This window comes from Ascaphus truei, chromosome 2 (assembly GCF_040206685.1).
Source record: "Ascaphus truei isolate aAscTru1 chromosome 2, aAscTru1.hap1, whole genome shotgun sequence".
Taxonomy (NCBI): Eukaryota; Metazoa; Chordata; class Amphibia; order Anura; family Ascaphidae; genus Ascaphus; species Ascaphus truei.
Genome location: NC_134484.1, coordinates 140051226 through 140073091, shown reverse-complemented (window position 1 = coordinate 140073091; position 21866 = coordinate 140051226). Strand labels below are relative to the sequence as shown.

At 47.0% G+C, this 21866-nt stretch overlaps 1 protein-coding gene across 1 annotated transcript in view; it reads right to left on the bottom strand.

Annotated features, from left to right (window-relative positions):
* Window positions 1–10065: 10065 nt before the first annotated feature.
* Window positions 10066–21866, bottom strand: part of LOC142488145 (uncharacterized) — a 38447-nt gene continuing 26646 nt past the window's right edge. The window contains exons 3-4 of the mRNA XM_075588518.1: window positions 14098–14639; window positions 10066–10135 (exon numbers count right to left, since the gene is read on the bottom strand). Coding sequence (XP_075444633.1) covers window positions 10066–10135; window positions 14098–14639 — 612 coding nt within the window. The remainder of the gene's footprint in view (window positions 10136–14097; window positions 14640–21866) is intronic.

Below are 21866 nucleotides of genomic sequence, written 5' to 3'. Positions count from 1 at the left end.
CAACAATTGGTGATAGAGGGGTCCCGGTTACATCCTCCCCCCTGTGGATTCCAACATCCCCGCTTGGATAATACCCTTAAACTGGTACAACGTTTATATAATGAAAATGCATAACATACGACATTCTCCCCATTCTAAATCAGATTGTACATTTCGCTAAACATCACAATCACTGATTTTACTCGATTGCAAGCCCACTGCTGAGCCTCATAGTGGGGTGCCCCAAACTGATCATAGGACATCCTCATTGGAGGTTGCCCATTCCTTTGACTTCGCCTTAACTGTTGCTCTGTCACTCCCTTGGGAGAGTGACTATCTTGGTCATGAGGCTCAAGTTCTTCCCTTGTGGGGGTTACAGTCTCTATATTATCAGGACTTGGTACAAAGCATGGACTCAGCTGGTCCAGTGACAACCTTTCCGGAGCCACCCCATGGGGCGGGTGCTCCCCGAGCCCTTTACCCGTAGCTCCGCCGGGAGGTGCTCGCTGTTGAAGGCAACTTTGAGAGGTTCCCTCTTGCGGATCTTCTTGCTGTCTTGTGTCGTGGGGTGTAGAAGCGTCTTCTCCTTGTATAATATCACCATCCAATGAGGTTGTAAGCCATTCCACTTCCCCATCCTCCACTTGCGGAATAGGGAGTAAGTGATTTCGGTGCCATGTCTTCACCCGACCCTCCGAGTCTTTGATGTGCTAGACTGGAAGTCCGGGCATTTGCAATGCTACCTCATACACCCCTTCTCTCCATCGGTCAGCCAGATTATGTTTCCCAGGCACTCCTAAATTGCGAAGGAGTACGGCGTCTCCTGGCTGAATGTCAGTGTTTGACCTTGTGATCATAACGCCGTTTGTTTCCGGTGTTCAGTTTCTCAGTGGATTTCTCTGCCTGCTGATAGGCTTGCTGCAGGTTCTCCTGTAGTCTCTGTACATATCGGAAGTGGGTGGCATTGTGTACTCCGTCAGTGGAGACTCTCAACCGTATATCTACAGGCAATCGGGCTTCTCTGCCAAACATCAGGAAATAGGGAGAAAACCTGGTGGAGTCGTGTCGAGTGCAATTATAAGCGTGTACTAAAGTTTCCCACATGGCGGCTCCACTCAGTTTCTCTGCTCCCGTCAATGTCCCCAGCATGTCCAGAAACGTGCGGTTAAATCGTTCGGGCAAGGCTTCCCCTTCCGGGTGATATGGAGTGGTTCGGGATTTGGTGATGTGCAGGAGTTTTAGCAGCTCTCTTATTAATTTGCTTTCGAAGTCTCGACCCTGATCGGAGTGTAGTCGTTGGGGAAGCCCGTAATGTATGAAATACTTTTCCCAAAGCACCTTGGCCACTGTGATTGCTTTTTGTCTTTCGTCGGGAAGGCCTGGGCATACCTAGTGTAATGATCAGTGATGACCAGCACATTGCCAATGCCTCAGCTATCAGACTCGATACATAGGAAGTCCATGCATACTAAGTCCATGGGCCCAGCACCCTTTAAATGGCCCATTGGGGCGGCCCGGGTGGGCAATGTCTTGCGCTGAATACACTTTACACACCGACGACAGTGATGTTCTACTGACTCCCTCATTTTCGGCCAGAAGAACCGATCCCTCACCAATCCAAAAGTCTTATCAACACCCAAATGGCCATGTTCATCGTGTAACGCCCTCAGCACCATATACTGTAATCGTTTAGGTAGTCCTATTAGGGTGGTTATGGTACTCTACAACTCGGTATAGCAAATTGTCCCGTATTTCGAATTTGTCGGCTTCCCGTCGCAGTATGCCTCCTACATCGCCCGGAGCATGCCGGAGGAGGTCAGGTTGGTTGTGCTTGATAGAATGGCGAATAGCCCCGGCTACCAGGTCTCGTTCTTGGTAGCGCACCATATCCTTCCAGGTTATGATCTTGTCAGGAGTAACGTGCATACCGCTGGGGTCCCGATAGGCTGCCGGGATAGCGTGGGAGGCGCATCCCAGGGAGTCGGCCACCCGTAACTCAGAGAACGCCACTTGATCATTGACTATTGCAGCGGTGCCACACAGGGCCCTCATCCCGGGTCCCGGAATTTCTTCCCATTGGTCGTCGTCGGGGGTTGTAGCCAGACCTGGTCGCCTAGACAATGCATCAGCCCCAATGTTCAGGGGACCTGGTTTGTACTTCAGCATGAAGTTGTAGTTGAATAGGGCAGCCAGCCAGCGGTGCCCCACGCATCGAGTTTGGCGGAGGTCATGATATAGGTAAGCGGATTGTTGTCGGTCCGCACCTCGAACGACACCCCGTATAGGTAATCAGGAAGTTTGTCTACAATGGCTCACTTGAGGGCCAAGAACTCGAGCTTGTGCATGGGGTAGTTCTGTTCACTGATGGTAAGACTGCGGCTGATATAAGCTACGGGTCGCAGCCCCTCTGGATACCTTTGATGTAACACCGCCCCTAACCCGCCTAGACTAGCATCCACATGTAATATATACGGTTGTTGGGGGTCTGCATAGGCCAACACCAGGGCCGCGGTCAAACTATGTTTCAGGTCCACGAATTCTTGTTCGCACTCTGTCATCCACTTATCCCCGAAGGGCTGTCGGGCAGGTGTGGCCTTCCGACCGGTCTCTTCCGGATATATTTTGAGGAGGCCGTTAAGAGCTTTGGCCCATCGGGAATACCCCTCCACAAACCTGCGATAGTATCCGCAGAATCCCAGGAATGATCGCAACTCCGCCACATTGTCAGGTCAGGGCCAAATTAAGACGGCTTCTATTTTGGCGGGGTCAGTGGCAATCCCCTCGGCGGACACTATGTGCCCTACGTAAATCACCGATGTCCTGCACAAGCGGCATTTATCCAGGGAGAGCTTGAGTCCTTCGTGAGCTAATCGGTCAAGCACTTTCAGGAGCCAGGCCTCGTGTTCCTCCAGGGTTTTCCCGAATGTATATAACGGGTGAATCAATGATTAACACACCAGGCACTCAGAAATAACATGGTCCTGCTAATTGGTATAGTTAATATAGTTAATATAATCCCGGGACCTAGGCTAAGGTCAACCCCAGATAAAGTAGGTATAAACACATATGATATATTTTCCAGCAACTGGCTTGCTTCAAGCACCATGTAGTTGAGATAAAAAGACTCACTTATAAATTCTGGGGTTGATAACACCGTGCCTGCCGGGTCCTCCTTCTTGAAATGATGTCGCTGTTCCTGCTGTAAGAACTCATCTTTGCGCTGAGTAAGTATGGAATAAGTGTGGCGCCCCAACACCACAGATGGCAGATATCATCTTCACCGCCAACCCTACGCCCGCTCCATCGCGGTGGGTGGTCACCTGACCGGCGGCAGCAACGAAACTTCCGGGTTCAATCACAGGAGCAGCAAGATACCAATAGCAGCTCGGCGTGCTGGCGGTAGTCAGCAGCACTGTAGAAATCCTCCCAAAGGGGGTATGAACGCCGCACAGCCATAATAAATCAATGAAGGCTGATATTGTGGCAGTAGAAAAAGCTTTATTTGCACAAGGTGCAAGCGGATCATCTGACGCGTTTCAGCCTGTCAGGCAAAGGCCTGACAGGCTGAAACGCATCAGAGGATCCGCTTGCACCTTGTGCAAATAAAGCTTTTTCTACTGCCACAATATCAGCCTTCATTGATTTATTACGGCTGTGCGGCGTTCATACCTCCTTTGGGAGGATTTCTACAGGGTTTTCCCGAAGACTATGATGTCATCCAGATACACTAGGCACTCTCTGGGATTCAAGTCACCTAAAGTCTTCGCCATTAGCCGCTGGAATGTGGCGGGGGCTCCACATATACCTTGAGGCATGCGGGTGAATTGGTAGAACCCCAGTGGGCAGATGAACACCGCTTTCTCTTGATCCTCGGGATTCATGGGCACATGGTAGTAGCCCGACCTGAGATCCAGTACACTGAACCATTTGCTTCCATGTAGGGTGTTCAGAATTTCCTCTATGCGGGGCAGATTATACTGGTCCGGTACCGTCCGATTGTTCAGTGTCCGGTAATCTACGCATAACCTCACGGTCCCATTCTTCTTCCTCACTACCACTATAGGAGAAGCGTAGGGGCTTCGTGACTCCGTGACGATTCCGGCTTCTTCAATCTTGTGAAGTACCACCCGTACATCATCTACGTCTCTAGGAGCGAGCCGGCGGGAACGCTCCCGGAAGGGCTTTGTATCACTCATCCGAATAGTGTGTTGAGCACTGCGGCTGCACCCCACATCCATCTCCCGGTAGAGAATACTGCTCGCCTCTCTTCCAGCTGAGCTCGCAACCGTTCCTTCCATGCGTCGGACAGTCCGGATGTGCCAAAGTCGAAGTCTAGGTTCGAACCGGGACATTCCACTCGGGTAGACTTTACTTGCACTTCTTCTTCTACCGAGCTGACGGGGTAAATTCTCCCTATTCTCTGTCCGGCGTCGATGGCCATGGGAAAGGGCAAAAGATTCTGGACCATCACATATATCCGACGGGGAATGGCGGTCGGCCAATCCCGGAATTCCGGTACCAGCCGATATCCTCGCTGGACATCTTCTTCTGGCGTGCTCTCTAGGGAAAAGAGCTGTTCCTCATCTACTCATTCAGCATAGGCACACCAGGTGGGTACCCTCTGTGTCTCTTCTGGTAAAAGCCTGACCAGCCCAGCGCAGCCGCAGAACAACAGTCCATAGTCCTCGGAGGGTGTCGGGGAAGAATTTGGGTTCACTTGGACAAGCTGCAGTTGTAGGCTGGACATGAGTAACTCATTAGTTTCTTGTAGATATGCCTGGATAACAGCTTGTACAATGTCCGCATTCGTGCCTAGGATGATCGGATACTTAGGTGGATCTTTGGGTTCGGGGCACACTAGGACGTCCACATTCATGGGGTGGGACTTTCCAGTATTGAGCTGTTGTATTTCTAGGCCCATGGTTACTATGCCGTAGATGGAGTAGTCTTCATTGCTTAGTCCTCTTACTTTGATGTGCCCTGCCGACTTCAGAGGCCGCTTCTGGAGGTGTCAATCGTAAAACCCTTGATATATGATGGTCACCTGAGATCCCGTGTCCAGTAGGGCGGAGGAGTAGATACCGTCTACTAGCACCCGTATCAGCGCAACCGGCCCCACGCGGTTACTCTCGTCATCAGGTCCTTCGCCACTTTGGGTGGAAACATTCGACAATCGTAGGAGATATGCCAATTCTTCCCGCACTTGTAGCAGGACATATCCCTGGGTGGGGTACGGCGATCATACGGGGGCGAGGTTCGTCCGGTGTATTTCAGCCGCTCAGAGCCAGGTTTGTCCGGAGGATCCTCCTTCTTCTCTGCACCTCCCTTGGGTTTGGGGCTGCTGGCTGCTTTAGCCTTCTGTGGGGAGTGAAGCATGAGATGTGTTTTGTGTTCTTTGACTTGCTGTAATAGTTTGATAAACGAGGGGGGGGGCCCTCGAGTGAGGTTATCACGGATCATGTTCGCAATAGGGTGACTAGGACTGGATCCCCGTAGGTATTGTTTACGGAGATATTCGTCCATCTGTGAGGCATTTACGTACTTATGATGCAACAGGGGCCCTAATGAAATTTGCACGCGGTGAATGTAGGCAGACAAATTTTCTCCCTCCTTTTGGTTGATGGCATAGTATTTGGCCCACAAGGCTCCATCATCATCGGTCGTGCTATAGGCCTCGAGGCCTCGACGAGGAACTCGATCATCATTCGAGAGGTCAGGTCGGGATACTGCTCTCGGTGGATGCTAATCAGGGTGGACGCCGGGGGTCTCAAACACTCCATGAGTCGTTGGCGTTTCACTACGTCCGTACAGGACCATTCTTCCATTACCCCCCGGGGGTGTTCGTTCCAGGGGTCTATCCCATCTTCCCCCGTGGGTACAGGTAGAGTCCCCGAGAAGGCCTTCAATTTCCTGTAGCTCTGAGAATGCGTGGCCAAGGTGATCGCTTCTACTAACGGAGGTAAACTTGATGGGGTGGTTAACCGGTATATCTTATCATTTAGTTTCTGCAGCATGTCACAACGCAACCCTGCTTCTTCGGATACGCTAGACCCTGGATAGCTAGTTTCTGACGGACAGCTGCCCGCTTCGCTCACGGGGTAGTGCGCAAAGGGAAGCGTAGGATCGTCGTCACCCAGTTCCTCCACAGGGGGGGTCCCGGAGTGGGTAGACAAGGGGGCTGCCGTCGGGCGGAGAGTTGAGAAGCGGCAGATATTCAACAGTTCGAGAACCACTAGATCTCGCCGGCAATCTACTAGCAAGGTGTTCCACTTAGCGTCTTGGTCTATGAGGACATCTACCAGGCGGGCTTTGGCAAAACCCGGTAGTTGTCGGAGGGCTGTTTGTAATGTATCTAAGGGTAGGGCCATGGGTACTTGGGTCACAGTCACTGCGCGGCGGATGGGCGTTCGCATCTGCCGAGCCCAGTCGTGTACTTTCTGACGCAAGGTAAGGGTCATGGTGGCGGTATTTTTGGCTCGAGGGGCATCCCAGGTCTAAGCTCTCAGCAGCGCCTCCAAATGTAGCCCTGGTTCCTAGCGAACACAGACCACTACCATATGCTGTATAACCTGTAGGCTCAAAGGGCCTAAGCCTCTGCCACGGAGAGCCTGGTGCACGCGCAATACTTGATACTTGGTGCAGAGCCTGCACCTGCGACAGCTTCCGCCAGAGGGGAAGTGGTTCTTCACAGGACCTTATGTACATCAACACACCCACACAGCAGTAAAACCAATTAACTTTACTAGCATGAAAGAAATGATGCAACCTCTCTCCTCCTTTATCATCAATCAGCGTCCCTAATTTCGGCAGACACTATACTCTGCGTCTCGCAAGACGCTCACTACCCTCCCCTTTCACCGGGTGATCCCACCCTGTGTCCAGATACCTCGTCCAATATTTCCCCCACCCTCAAGTGAGACAGTGAATTAATATGTGTGTGACTGCGCAGCCACTGTGTCCTGAATGAATAGGGATATCGTTGGTGCACTTGTAGTTTACCTGCCGGGCACTCCAGTACCCGGTCCTGCAACAGTCTTCACAAAGGATCGGTGTGGGCCGAGATGACGTCACCCGTAGGTGTCCGGGGCGATCCCACCCAGACCCGCAGCAGCACGGCAGCGGAGTCTGAGCCCAGACCTCCCGCTGTCTTGGAACTGTCCTGATAGCAATCACACACACAATAAGGGAACCGGAACCTATCAATGGCCAGTCCCTAGCTCAGCTTCACACTACTGGGGCTCAGGGTCTAACTGGGCCTGGGGTATGAGGCCTAGGTAGGGGCGGAATGCCTCCCTACACCGGAGCGCCTTCTCCTTCCTCGCACCGCTAGCTCTGACTCACGTGCGCGCCCCTCGACCCCTTTTCCTCCCTTCCTCGCATCTCATTGGTCCTCCCGTGTCACGAGGGTCCGCGGGGCTGCTGGGACCCGTAGTCCCACGGCCTCCCTCCTATCAGAGCTCTCCCCTTTCGCGGGCTTTATTCACTATGCCCGCGCATGCGCAACCTCCTGCCGGGCCGATCCTGCGCCTGTGCTAACCGCTCCCTCTACACGGCACCTCCGATATCGGAGCGTTCGCTACTGCAGCACTCTCCCACACTGCAACAACAATTGGTGATATAGGGGTCCCGGCTACATATATATGCACACATACAGTAGGGCCCCACTGATATGGCGGGTTCCGTTCTAGGCCACCGCCGGAAAGTGAAAAATGCCGAAAAGCGAAACATAGCATTTGCTATGTCGACCGGCGATTTTCCATCTTACCTACCCCTTCTGCACATGCGCAGACTCGGCCACCTCCCTTCTGCGCATGCACGAACTCGGCCGTTCCCCCTTCTGTGCATGCACAGACATGGCGGCCCCCTTCTCGGTACCCCCGTATTGGCGGATCGCACAGAAGCAAAACGCCGAGAAGCAGGGCCCTGCATACGCCAATCTGGGAGTTCTGAAAGTTTATTAAACATTACTCTCTGTTTTCAACCCCCCCTGTAATTTCTTGCTGTGTCTTGTCCCCCCTTCCCCACCTTACTCTCTCCATCATGTCCTGCTCCAATTTGCACCCTCCCCTCTCTTTGCACTCCATGCCTCTGCCTGCGCTGTTTCCCTGTTCCCGAGTCCCAGTCCTGTTCCCGAGTCCCAGTCCTGTTCCCGAGTCCCAGTCCTGTTCCCGAGTCCCAGTCACGTTCCAAGACAGACCAAACGACGTCGGACATCCATCTCGTCTGTTCCAGTGGTAACCCATGTCTTGTAACATTAAATGATTAAAAGAACTACTCTGATGTATGCAGAATACTTACCCTTTTTATGACAATTGTATTATATTAGATTTTACTTCACTATGAGCGTTGTGCGCTGTTATTTGTCTTCTTTTTCCTCTAGCATTTGAGTGGTGCTGAGCCACCACTACCGTAATTAACAACTGCAGACGTTCTCTTTCCACCTATAAGGTTTTGTACATGTCACTGTGCACTTGCTATATGGGTATACTTCACATCTTCTGATTTGGGTATTTGGGATCTCATTATTTGAGCCTGTCACATTGCACTAGTTGCTTTTTTATTTTTATCCCTGAATTTATTTTTGCTGCACACTTTTCTCCGTTTCTATTCACCTGCCTTATTGTGTCTGCTCCTCTAGGCATACTACCTCCTCTCCTACTCATCTCATCTGTCTCCTCCTCTCCTTGCTGTCTCCAATGCCATTAAAATCTCCTCCCCCCGTGTTTCCTGGCTGAGTGAGAGGCCGCTCAGTCTATCACAAAGGGGATGTATGTATGTATGTATGTATGTACAGGCATACCCCGCATTAACATACGCAATGGGACCGGAGCATGTATGTAAAGCGAAAATGTACTTAAAGTGAAGCACTCCCTTTTTCCCACTTATCGATGCACTGTACTGCAATCAGTTTATACGTGCTTAACTGATGTAAATAACGCATTTGTAACAGGCTCTATAGTCTCCCTGCTTGCGCACAGCTTCGGTACAGGTATTGCTGTTCAGGACGTGATGACAGGCGCATGCGTGAGCTGCCGTTTGCCTATTGGGCGATATGTACTTACTCGCGAGTGTACTTAAAGTGAGTGTACTTAAAGCGGGGTATGCCTGTATAACTTTATTTACATAGTGCTAACAGTGTACTCAGCGCTTTACAAAGACAATACAGCACTGGGAGTTGTAATAATACAATAAGCACAGCAAAGTCAGACAATAGGAAAGGAAACCCCTGCCCAGAGAGCTTACAATCTAAGTGGTATGTTGGGAGGCTAAGTGCAATAGATGACAGTGCATGGAAGCGCACTGCCGTAGCAGGCAGTGTGAGCTCGGCCTTAGGCCTCCTTTGAGCAAACAGGTATAGCAGCATGCGTAGTTTCCCTTAGGCATAAGAAATGGGGCTACACTTAAGATTGTGAAAATTCCCAAACTAGTGTAGTTAACTCTCTCTGTGGCCTCCTCAGCACAGAACAAATATGACATGTTATTTCTCAATATGGCACTAGAGGCTCTGACAAATTATCTCTCTGAGCCACTTGGAGTGGTTTTATTGAGCTTGACAACAATAATGGTTGTAATTCTTATGTCACCTACAGCAGCAGGAAGATGGGAAAGCTAAAGATAGAATTTTACAGAAAATCTCACCTCAACGTTATTTTATGGAACATAGCAAAGCAATATATTACCATAACAGCAATATACACAGCCAGTAAAAGTGACAGAAAGGAAAAGGATGCTTGAGTTACCTAATGATCAGAAAACATTTGGATGAATTCAGAGTATACTGTAGCTTAAAAGGACCTGAATTGGAGGCATAAGGGGATTTAGTTGTTAGACTTGTGATGTGATTGTTAGAGTTCATCATGGAGAGCCTGGCCTATGTTTACTAAGCAACGCTATGCCACAAAACACTCTCTGACGCCAGAAGACATCTTATGGTCTCTTCACTTGCAATCTTTTTAGGGTGCTAAGTAAATTTGGACCTTCGTGAGCTCTGAGAAGAATGGTTTTTTTTAACTTACTAAAGCCATGGATTTCTGGACTAGGTAATCAATCGGTGTAGCTGGATCCAGAAAAATTATTTGACAAATCTTAGATTTTTAAGGTAGTACCAAGGATCTGTTCTAACTCTACTAAGGTTATCAGAAACTCAATAACATAACTGTAAAGAGGAGAGAACAAATATTTATTTGGGGCTTAAGTAAGAATGTAGACCACGGACAGATAAAACAAAATACTGCACAGGCAACATGTAATATTTAACCCATTCACTGTCAAAGGGGCCAGGAAACAGTTTGCTATGCTATATAGTGAGTTCAAGTAGAACGCCTATATGTGTATGTAATTTTATTTGACCAATCTTTTTGTTTGCACATATGCTAAACAAGATTAATAATGTGTGACAGTTGATATATTAGGACAATTGAAAATAGAAAGTAAGAGACAAATAGATGTATCTAACTAAGTATAGCAGGGTCTTTCCCCCAGTTCCGAGGTTCCCCAGTCCCCTCGCTTACCTCCGCTACAACGGGGGACCTTGCAGCAGTCAGGGAGGTTGCGGTGGTGGGGGAGCACAATGGTCGGAAACAGGCAGTGTTATATAACTAAAGTGAAGCAAATGTAACCTGAGTAGGTGTGGTAGCTCAGGTGTCTAATGTCTAATTGGGAGGGTGGACACACATGAGTGTATGTGTGTTGGTGTAAAAGTGGAATAAAGGTATATAAGACTTACACGGCCTTGTGTAAGCCCAGTCGCATCAGAGTTTCTTTAGGAGTCCCGTGTGCTTCTGATGAGGCTTTTCTTCTTGCGATGCTGGTTCTTCTTCTTGTTTTGCAGTCCACTTCCTTCTTTGGTTCACAGTGCCGCTCCAGGGGAAATTTCCTCTCGTGTAAACAAAAAGGAGGATAGGGTTAACACATATAATTGTACACACGTCAATGAGGGGGGGGGGATGGTGTGTTTATAAACCACCAAGATTTGTATTATATAATATAGTTTAGCACTCACACGGGCTAGTGTGAGTGTAATCCTATCTTGGTATCTTGTTCTAAAGAAGTTGCCCAAATCAATATCAGGTAATGAAAGGGTAGGGTATGAAGGTATTAATAATAAATATATCACAATACTCACACGGGCCAGTGTGAGTACACACTTCTAGCGGTATCTTGTTCTTTTGTTCCAGTAGTCACCGATGGTGAAGATGGGGTTTAACAAATAAAAGACACTAATGTCTGGGGGGTAAAAACTATCTTTAATAAAACATAAAAAATAAAAACAGAAACAAACTCAGAATACAAACGATTCTGTGGAAAGTGAATGCAAGGGGTAGGCAGTGTGGTGTATAGTTGTAGGGGGTCTCTCTCTTCCGCGTCCGGATGGAGAGCTGCAACTTCACCTCTGCCTCCTCTGTAGTGTGCTTTGAAATGTTCCAAGTAGAGAGCAACGCGTTTCGTCCAGGTACTGGACTTCCTCAGGCTCTGTGTATGTGGTACTCCTATTCCCAGCTTCTTTTATTCTAGGTTTGGCCAATCGTGGCTTAGATGTGGTCTCCGTTCCGCTTTCTGATGCGACGCGGCGTCGCCATCTTGTGAAGTTGCGCGCGCATCCCATCCTCTATTGGTGTTGCGCGTGTAATGAATTCTGGGCATTAATAAAGTTATTCATTGTTGAGGGGTCGCGTGTCTTGCTGTCATAGGCAAGGCAGCCCCATGTCCTTAGTAGTGTCCATGAATGTCTCAATAAAGTTTGTTATTGAAAAAAAGATTTGAAATTGAAAAAAATGAAAAAAAGAAAAAATGACGATGGGAAAGTTACGCACATATTCCCCTGCATGCAGTATAAATGTGTGCTCCATTGAGGATCTTTATGTGTTTCTCCTTATGTTATGAAGTCTCAAAAGGGATAAAAATAACATAGAGGGTGTCAAAGATATACCTAAAATTGCTGCTACATAAGATACATTATTCTGTACCATATGTCTCTCGATGTGGGATTAAATAAAATAGTATATTTATAATAAATAATGTGTTTTTATTGTGTACTCATTTTGTAAAAAAGGGGTGGTCTTGTTTTTAAATTTAAAATGAAAAATATGATTCAATATTGGTTTTATCGATTTATAAATAGTGTATGCTCTAGTGTGAATTGCCTAATAAGGTGATAGACATAGTTGAGTCTTGTGTTGATAAAAAGTGATTGGTGTTTAAAGTGCAAGGTGTTTAGGCTTAATTTGATTAAATTAAATTAATTGATCTGTTTGTAAATTAATTGAGATAGTTTGTGGATCAATAGGGAATGTATAAAAAATGTATAAAATATATTATCATTTTAATAAAAGGTAGTAATTTAAATATTTAAAGTGCAGTGTGATTAGGGTTACTTATGTGAGATTAATTCAAATATCTATTTAAAATTGGTGAAAATAGTGTTGATAGTGATATTCCACGGTTTAATAGTGAGCAACATGCTAAATTAAAATCCTATGTGAGTAAGTATGACGGGTGGGATATCGTGTTCTAAGTGTGTGCCATCCAAGTTTAAAATGGACTACTGAAAAGGGTGAGTAGAATTGATAATGCCTGAAGCAAGCTAATATATATATTTAAACAAAAAATATGTCTAAAAATGAAAACAAACAATGTCTAAAAATGAAACGGGAAAATGGTCCCTATCCTTGATAGATCGGTGCAAAAAAGGGGGGGTATTCCATAAGATAAAAAATGTTCTACGTTTTTTAAAAAACATCGTGGTTAAAACAGTCCAATCCTAATGAACAGAGGGAATTTCAAAGTCTTGAGTGAAAGTATCTGTTTATTGGAGGAGAAAGGTAGGTTAGTTATTGCCATGGATTAAACATAGATGTTGTCCAGAGGGTGGAGTATGTGGGCCATAGCCTGGATGCTCACATAAATGCCCCCAGATCTATGTCTATGTTGAGCCCTCTGGGTATCAATGTTTTTAATTTGTATATCCAGAAGGTTTCTCGTTGGCAAAGTTTACGTAGGCGATCCCCACCTCTCCAATTAACGTCTACCCTCTCTATTCCTTTATATGTCAGAAGGTTTGGGTTGCCTTCATGGAATAAGCTAAAGTGCTTGGAAACGCTGTGTGTCATTAGCTGTCTTTTTATATTTCCCATGTGTTCCAGTACGCGGACTCGCAAAGGTCTTGAAGTGCGGCCCACGTACTGTAGTCCACAGGGGCAGGACAATAAATAAACAATGTGGTCCGTGCGGCAGTCTAAATGTTGATTTATCTTAAACGTTTCTTTTGTGGCATTTGACGTGAATTCCAGTTTGTTTCCCTTCGCTGCTTGTTTGCATGCTTTGCAATTAAAGCAGCTGTGGAAGCCTTTTACTGGGGGTAACCAGGTTTGAATTTTTGATTCCTCTTTCTTAAAGACACTAGGTGCTAATTGGAGTTTAATACATGGCGCCTTTCTAAATATGACTTTTGGGACATTGGGGACATTGTTTTTGAGGACAGGGTCTTGTAATACCACATGCCAGTGTTTTTTTATTATTTTCTGGATTTTCATGGCATCTGCATTGTATGTGCTAATAAACGGGGTTTGATAGTGTGTATTGCCCTGTTTCGCTTTTGAGATCAGCATGTCGCTACGTGTTAGTGAATTAGTTTTGGCTACTGCTGATTCTATGAGTTCTTGAGAGTAGCCTCTTTCAAGAAATCTGCCTTTCAGAATATCGGCTTGATCTCTGAAGGTGCTATCATCAGTGCAATTTCTTCGGACTCTCCGAAACTGACCAAACGGTATGTTGTCTAACCACTTTGGATGGTGGCAGCTACTCGGCATTAGAAAATTATTTGCATCCGTTGGTTTAAAGAATGTTTTTGTCTTAACTACTGAATTTTCTATATATATGTTGAGGTCCAGGAAGTTGATATTTTCCTTGCTGTGCTCTGATGTGAACTCTAAGTTGACGTTGTTTTGATTAATGTGTGTAATGAAATCCCTCAGTCCTAATTCGTCCCCCTTCCATATAAACAGTACGTCATCTATATAGCGATGCCATGAGACCAGGTTTGCGCTAAAGGGGTTGTTAGACCAAATGTTTGATTCTTCCCAGCTCGCTAGGAAAATGTTCGCGTAACTGGGCGCAAACCTGGTCCCCATCGCAGTTCCGCACATCTGGAGGTAGAACAGGCCATTGAACCAAAAAGCATTATGCGTAAGGATGAAATTAATGCTATCAATAATGAAGCTACGCTGTTCTTCTAGGATGTCAGTGTCCTGGCTAATGGCATTCTCTACTGCTTTGAGGCCATCTGTGTGTTGAATGCATGTGTACAACGACTTCACGTCGCAAGTGGCTAACGTGAAGTCTTCCTGCCAAGTTATATCTTTAAGGAGATTTAGAACCTGAGTGGTATCTTTAAGGTATGATCTCCCTCTGACGGCATATTTCTGTAGGTAGAAGTCTAAATACTCCGACAGGTTCTGGGTTAAAGACCCTATGCCCGATATTATGGGTCTACCTGGTGGTTTCTCCATGCACTTGTGAATTTTAGGCAAAAAGTAAAATACCGGTAAAATGGGTTTCTCCTGGTGAACATAGCCCCATTCTTTGTCGCTTAGGATTCCTAATTGTTTCCCTTTTTCCAAAATCCTATCAAAAATCCAAATCCCCCCCTTTTTTGCACCGATCTATCAAGGATAGGGACCATTTTCCCGTTTCATTTTTAGACATTGTTTGTTTTCATTTTTAGACATATTTTTTGTTTAAATATATATATTAGCTTGCTTCAGGCATTATCAATTCTACTCACCCTTTTCAGTAGTCCATTTTAAACTTGGATGGCACACACTTAGAACACGATATCCCACCCGTCATACTTACTCACATAGGATTTTAATTTAGCATGTTGCTCACTATTAAACCGTGGAATATCACTATCAACACTATTTTCACCAATTTTAAATAGATATTTGAATTAATCTCACATAAGTAACCCTAATCACACTGCACTTTAAATATTTAAATTACTACCTTTTATTAAAATGATAATATATTTTATACATTTTTTATACATTCCCTATTGATCCACAAACTATCTCAATTAATTTACAAACAGATCAATTAATTTAATTTAATCAAATTAAGCCTAAACACCTTGCACTTTAAACACCAATCACTTTTTATCAACACAAGACTCAACTATGTCTATCACCTTATTAGGCAATTCACACTAGAGCATACACTATTTATAAATCGATAAAACCAATATTGAATCATATTTTTCATTTTAAATTTAAAAACAAGACCACCCCTTTTTTACAAAATGAGTACACAATAAAAACACATTATTTATTATAAATATACTATTTTATTTAATCCCACATCGAGAGACATATGGTACAGAATAATGTATCTTATGTAGCAGCAATTTTAGGTATATCTTTGACACCCTCTATGTTATTTTTATCCCTTTTGAGACTTCATAACATAAGGAGAAACACATAAAGATCCTCAATGGAGCACACATTTATACTGCATGCAGGGGAATATGTGCGTAACTTTCCCATCGTCATTTTTTCTTTTTTTCATTTTTTTCAATTTCAAATCTTTTTTTCAATAACAAACTTTATTGAGACATTCATGGACACTACTAAGGACATGGGGCTGCCTTGCCTATGACAGCAAGACACGCGACCCCTCAACAATGAATAACTTTATTAATGCCCAGAATTCATTACACGCGCAACACCAATAGAGGATGGGATGTGCGCGCAACTTCACAAGATGGCGACGCCGCGTCGCATCAGAAAGCGGAACGGAGACCACATCTAAGCCACGATTGGCCAAACCTAGAATAAAAGAAGCTGGGAATAGGAGTACCACATACACAGAGCCTGAGGAAGTCCAGTACCTGGACGAAACGCGTTGCTCTCTACTTGGAACATTTCAAAGCACACTACAGAGGAGGCAGAGGTGAAGTTGCAGCTCTCCATCCGGACGCGGAAGAGAGAGACCCCCTACAACTATACACCACACTGCCTACCCCTTGCATTCACTTTCCACAGAATCGTTTGTATTCTGAGTTTGTTTCTGTTTTTATTTTTTATGTTTTATTAAAGATAGTTTTTACCCCCCAGACATTAGTGTCTTTTATTTGTTAAACCCCATCTTCACCATCGGTGACTACTGGAACAAAAGAACAAGATACCGCTAGAAGTGTGTACTCACACTGGCCCGTGTGAGTATTGTGATATATTTATTATTAATACCTTCATACCCTACCCTTTCATTACCTGATATTGATTTGGGCAACTTCTTTAGAACAAGATACCAAGATAGGATTACACTCACACTAGCCCGTGTGAGTGCTAAACTATATTATATAATACAAATCTTGGTGGTTTATAAACACACCATCCCCCCCCCCTCATTGACGTGTGTACAATTATATGTGTTAACCCTATCCTCCTTTTTGTTTACACGAGAGGAAATTTCCCCTGGAGCGGCACTGTGAACCAAAGAAGGAAGTGGACTGCAAAACAAGAAGAAGAACCAGCATCGCAAGAAGAAAAGCCTCATCAGAAGCACACGGGACTCCTAAAGAAACTCTGATGCGACTGGGCTTACACAAGGCCGTGTAAGTCTTATATACCTTTATTCCACTTTTACACCAACACACATACACTCATGTGTGTCCACCCTCCCAATTAGACATTAGACACCTGAGCTACCACACCTACTCAGGTTACATTTGCTTCACTTTAGTTATATAACACTGCCTGTTTCCGACCATTGTGCTCCCCCATCTTTTTTGTATTCATTAACTATAAGGGTCCTGGATAGATCCTGCTGGGGTTTCGAGTCACAGGAGGATACCACCCGAAAACCATTTACAGGCAGTATTACACCATTCTTTTTATACTTCTGCACATTAGATATAACAAAGAGAGATAGCGCCCGGGTACCTTCGCAAACAGGTTGCGGTGGTGGCTTGAGAGGTGAACCGGTCGCCGGGAGCTTCACGGCGCACCCGATTAGTGGGGTCGCCATCTTGGATTGCGTGCGCATGCGCAGAGCAGCAGTAACGGTAGCTATTAGGGAATAGGCTCCTCATGGGGAACTACAACTCCCAGCAGCCCCAGGGGCTGCAGTGACATGCCGTGCAACAGTCAATAGGGCTGCAGCTTCCCTTGCAGGAGGATATAGATACATTTTGCGAGCTGCAGCCACGCCAGTCAGAGCTGGGACACCAGAAGGGTAGGGTGTGCGTGTGTAGGGAATCAGTGACCCCTGCACTAGGCCAGAGACCCCCTTAGGCCCCAACTCACTACAGCTTGTGGTTGCTGCAGGGACAGGCCCATCAGTTAAGGATACTGTCCCTGTAGAACCAGCATAGGGACACAGCCAGGACGCAGCTGCATCCTGGCTTACGTTGGTCTGGGACCAGACAAGGAGCTACCTATAAGAGACTGTCTGCAGTGTGGGACCCACCAACTGGATACCACCCAATGCGGAGGCGGACTCATCGCTGACCACAACCGTTGCTGGATCAGTGGATCCTTTCTTCTGCTGTGGCGTTACCGGGTGTGGGACCAGCCGGCAGGTACCTCACCTCATCAAGTGCACCAACTATATACCTTAGTGGGGCAGCACTGTCTCACACACTGGGGTGGGTGGCTTCTTGTGAACACCAGGGTGGTTGGGTGCCCAAGGGCCCTAAGTACTTTGGGGACTGTGTATCAAGTGTGGGACACAAAGGGCGTTGGAGGGTACGGTCGTGCGTGACCGGGTGGCTGTGGTTTTATATATATATATATATATATATATATATATATACAGTGTTCAACAAACCTATACATTTGCTCGCCCCGGGCGAGTAAATATTGGCCCAAGCAGCACACGTTTGGTACTAGGTGGCGAGTATATTTTTTTGTGTGGCGAGTAGATTTTTTGGTGATTTGTCAACCACTGTGTATATATATATATATATATATATATATATATATATATATATATATATATATATATATATATATATATTGTGACAGAAACCAGGGTATGGTAATAAATTCCATATATAGGGCTCACAGGATACTGAAAAGTCTCTATCCTGTTTTCTGAAAAGTGCAGCCTCAGAATGCATGCACTTCATCCCACAGTTTGGCAAGTGCTGGAACTGAGAGATGAGGGATCCAGACCAGAGTTTGTCTGCTGCCTGATTTCTGTCACCTGTCCTGCTAGTTAGAAATCACGTATTTATGGCTGATTTCCTGGTTCCTCTTCCCTGTCCCCAAGAGACTGGAGGCAGGAAGGCTGCTGGAAGCAGAGAGGGGAAAAGCCTCTCCCCAAACAGGTTAAATCATTTTGTACCTTTATCAAATTGCAAAGTTCCTTATTTTTGTTTATTGGAAGCGGATAAGCTGCCCCAATCCTAGTCAGGAAAAACCTCAGTTAAGTTATTGCTCAGGTGAGCAGGCTTTTGTTTTGCTTGTGTTTCTTTGTGCCTGGGACTGAATAAACCAGGCAGTAGCCTGTTTAAAGGAACAGCACGTTACACCTCGTCATTTAACCTACCCTAAAAGACTGTGTTCTAACAGTCCTGGTCAGACGGCAGAGCCCCGGAGTAAGCCGTTTGTCACAATATATATATATACATACACAGTATGTTCATTATTTCCTTCATGCAGTAAACTGTTACTTTTACCATTGAGTGTGTTTATTGCATGGGCTGCTGTACCAGGGATATCCCACACAGTAGGATCCTGTACAGGTGGAGGTGCTACCAAGAGACAATTTAGGTACACCCCAGGCTCCCAGCAGCGGAGGCTCAGGCCTCCTCTGAGCCACAGGCAAAGCAACGCACACACACTAGCCACAATTTGAGGCGCTGCTGAGATCTCAGACCTGGGGTGCAGGGCCGCCAACAGAAATCATGGGGCCCAGGACAAACATTTTAAGCAGCCCCCCCTGTGTCGGCAGTATTGCGATCTGCCCCCCCCTCCCCCATTTCACACATCACGAGCCCCCTCTCTTTCCCCCCTCTTCCCCCCCCTCTTCCCCCCCTCTTCCCATGCATCTCTATCCCTTCTGTCTCACACCCTTTCACTCTCCCACCTCACATGTATTTATCTCCCCTGCGTCTCACTCTTACTCCCTCCTTTCCTCATTCACCCCCTCTTTCCTCTCCCTACGTCAAGTCAATTACCCCACGCTAACTCATTACCTCCCCCTCACACAATTACCCCACAAGATATATACCAAAAAACTTCCCACTCCCAATGCAAAAAACTTCCCACCCCCAAATACATACAAAAAAATCCCCACCCCCAAATATATATAACCTCCCCCACCCCCCAAATGCATACAAAAAAACCACCTAACCGATACATATAAAAAATACTTATAACCCCCCATACATACATACTTACATATACACACACACACATAAATATATATATACATTGTGATACCATCACATATCTCTAGGTGCTGGGACAGTGCAGTAAGTGTGTTTTCCAGCTCACAGAGTTAATCCTCCCTGGCTGATGAATCTGCTGACTAATTAATCAGCCTGGGCTGAATGAACAAAGAAGTGTTTTAACACAGACACAGGAGACTGACACTGCTGAGAGTGACACAGAGAGTGAGATTGACACTGCTGATCCCAGAGAGGGGGACAGAGGAGCGTCCTCCCCATCTGCGGAAGTTTGAATCCCAGAGGGAAGAAGGAAAGGGCGACAGACCATGCTGAAGCGGGAATGTCCTGTTCTTGACTGTGGACATACAGAGGAGAGTTTCTCTGGGCTCACATGGGGCTGGGTTCCCCTAAGAAGAAAAGGATGCGAGGCTGCGCTGAAGCGGGGACATCAGCTCCAATGGACTAAGATAAGCAAAACACTTTATTTTTGTGTGCAGAGACTGTGTACATTGTTGCATATGCCAGGGCATGTTTTAAGCTGGGAACAAGTATAGTTGGCCAGCTGTCGTTAGAAAGGGTTTGAAGCTGAATGTACAGTTAGTCTCCTAAGAGGAGTAGGAGCTTATTTTATGTTTTGTTTGGACATAAAGGGAAGGTGGGCCTGTTAGTATGATTTAATCCCTGTGTAACGCTCGGCCTGCCCACAAGCCAGACGAGACCCCGGGACTGAGGTGGAAAGGAGTAATACCACACACCTAGCAGTAAACGGGGGCACAGCCGGAGTGTGGAAGTAGCGTAGATGGTCCTGGTAACAAAGGTAGTTAGTTTTACCGTACTTGACATCTCCAGCGTAGAAAGGTAAATTCCGTAAGCCAGTGGTTGTGGGATGGAGAGAGCAGCATAGTAGAGTGTCCGTAAGCTGGTGGTCTTGGGATAGAGAGAGCAGCGTAGTAGAATGTCCGTAAGCCGTGTCCAGGGGATATAGAAGTCAGCAGGGTAGTAATGTCCAAAGCCAATCCAAGGGGTACCAGAGAGCAGCGTAAACGAAGTCCAAAGCCAAGGGTCAGAATCCAGGGAGGTCAGCAGAATATCCAGGGACAGGAACAGGAACTGAAAGACAAAGGGGGCCAGGCAACAAAAGACAGCACCAAGGTACAGAAGCTATGCAGAGCAAGGAGATAATGGTGAGGGAAGACTAAATAGGGGGCTGGGACCTATCAGAGGAAGGGAAGTTATGGAGGAGCGGCCCGAGGGAGGACCTGATAGGGGAGGAGTGCCTGGGAGGCTGGGATCTATTAGAGTGAGGGGAGGAATGGGGGAGCAGCCCGAGGGAGGACCTGGAAGGGTAGAAGTGCCTGGGAGGCTGGGACCTATTAGCGTGAGGGGAGGAATGGGGGAGCGGCCCGAGGGAGGACCTGGAAGGGTAGAAGTGTCTGGGAGGCTGGGACCTATTGAGGTGAGGGGAGGAGCGGAGGAGTGGCCCGGGGAAGGATCCGATAGGGAAGACATGCCTGGGGGTGGAGCTGCGGGAGCAGGGCAGAGAAGCGCGCACTGCACGCGCAGCTGCAGAAGAGGAGGTGCCAGGCGCACGGCGCCAGCAAATAGCAGCCTGGGTCCGCGCGCACCCGCAAGGGTGACGCGCGCGACCCGGAAGTGCAGGAACGGCCGTGGAGGGGGCCACGAGGAGAGAGGCATGCCGCCGGGGAGCCTGGGCAGCACTGAGACCAGGTAAGGAAGCGCTGGAAGCGGGTATACCCGCAGCGCGGATCCTTACACCCTGCAAATAAGCCCCATATAAAGAATTACAGTCTTTCCTGCTTTACATTGGGACTAAAAGAGACCACAACGTGGTGTGGGCATCACAACATACATACATACATACATACATACATACATACATACATACATACAGTTTATGGTGGGTAAAAAAATGGCAGGTATATAACCTGGGGGGCATTGTCTGGGCATATCTCTTGCCCGGTAACCAATAACACAGCACTCCCTTGGTGAGTTAGGCCATACTTCCTACTGAGGATCCGGACATCATTCATACCGGGAGATCTTTTTCTTGGTCGCGCACAGCAAACATTGAGGTGAGGGCAGGGACTCCACTCACTGCGACCACTTGTCACGGAGGTTCTTGGAACTCTAAGGCCCAGTCATGGACCTGTTGTTGTGAGGGCGTAAACATGGTGGTTGGATAATTTACAATTTTGTCTGCTGAGTAGGGTACCACAGCAGGGCTGCCAAGAGGGGGGGGAGTCTGCTGGAGTTGGCATCCGGGCCCCTGTGGGTCAGGGGCCCGGCCTATGCAGCCGTCAGGGCCACCAAAGGGGTGGGGGGAAACAAAAGGTGATGGTTACCGGTCACGACCGGGCCCTCACTCTGCATCAGATGCAGGCCTTCCTGTCCCAGCCTCTGACATCAGCGTGCCTCAGCTTCCGGTGCACGCTGATTGCCTCCGCTCCTGTGCCGCCTGCCCTAACCCTGGCTTGTC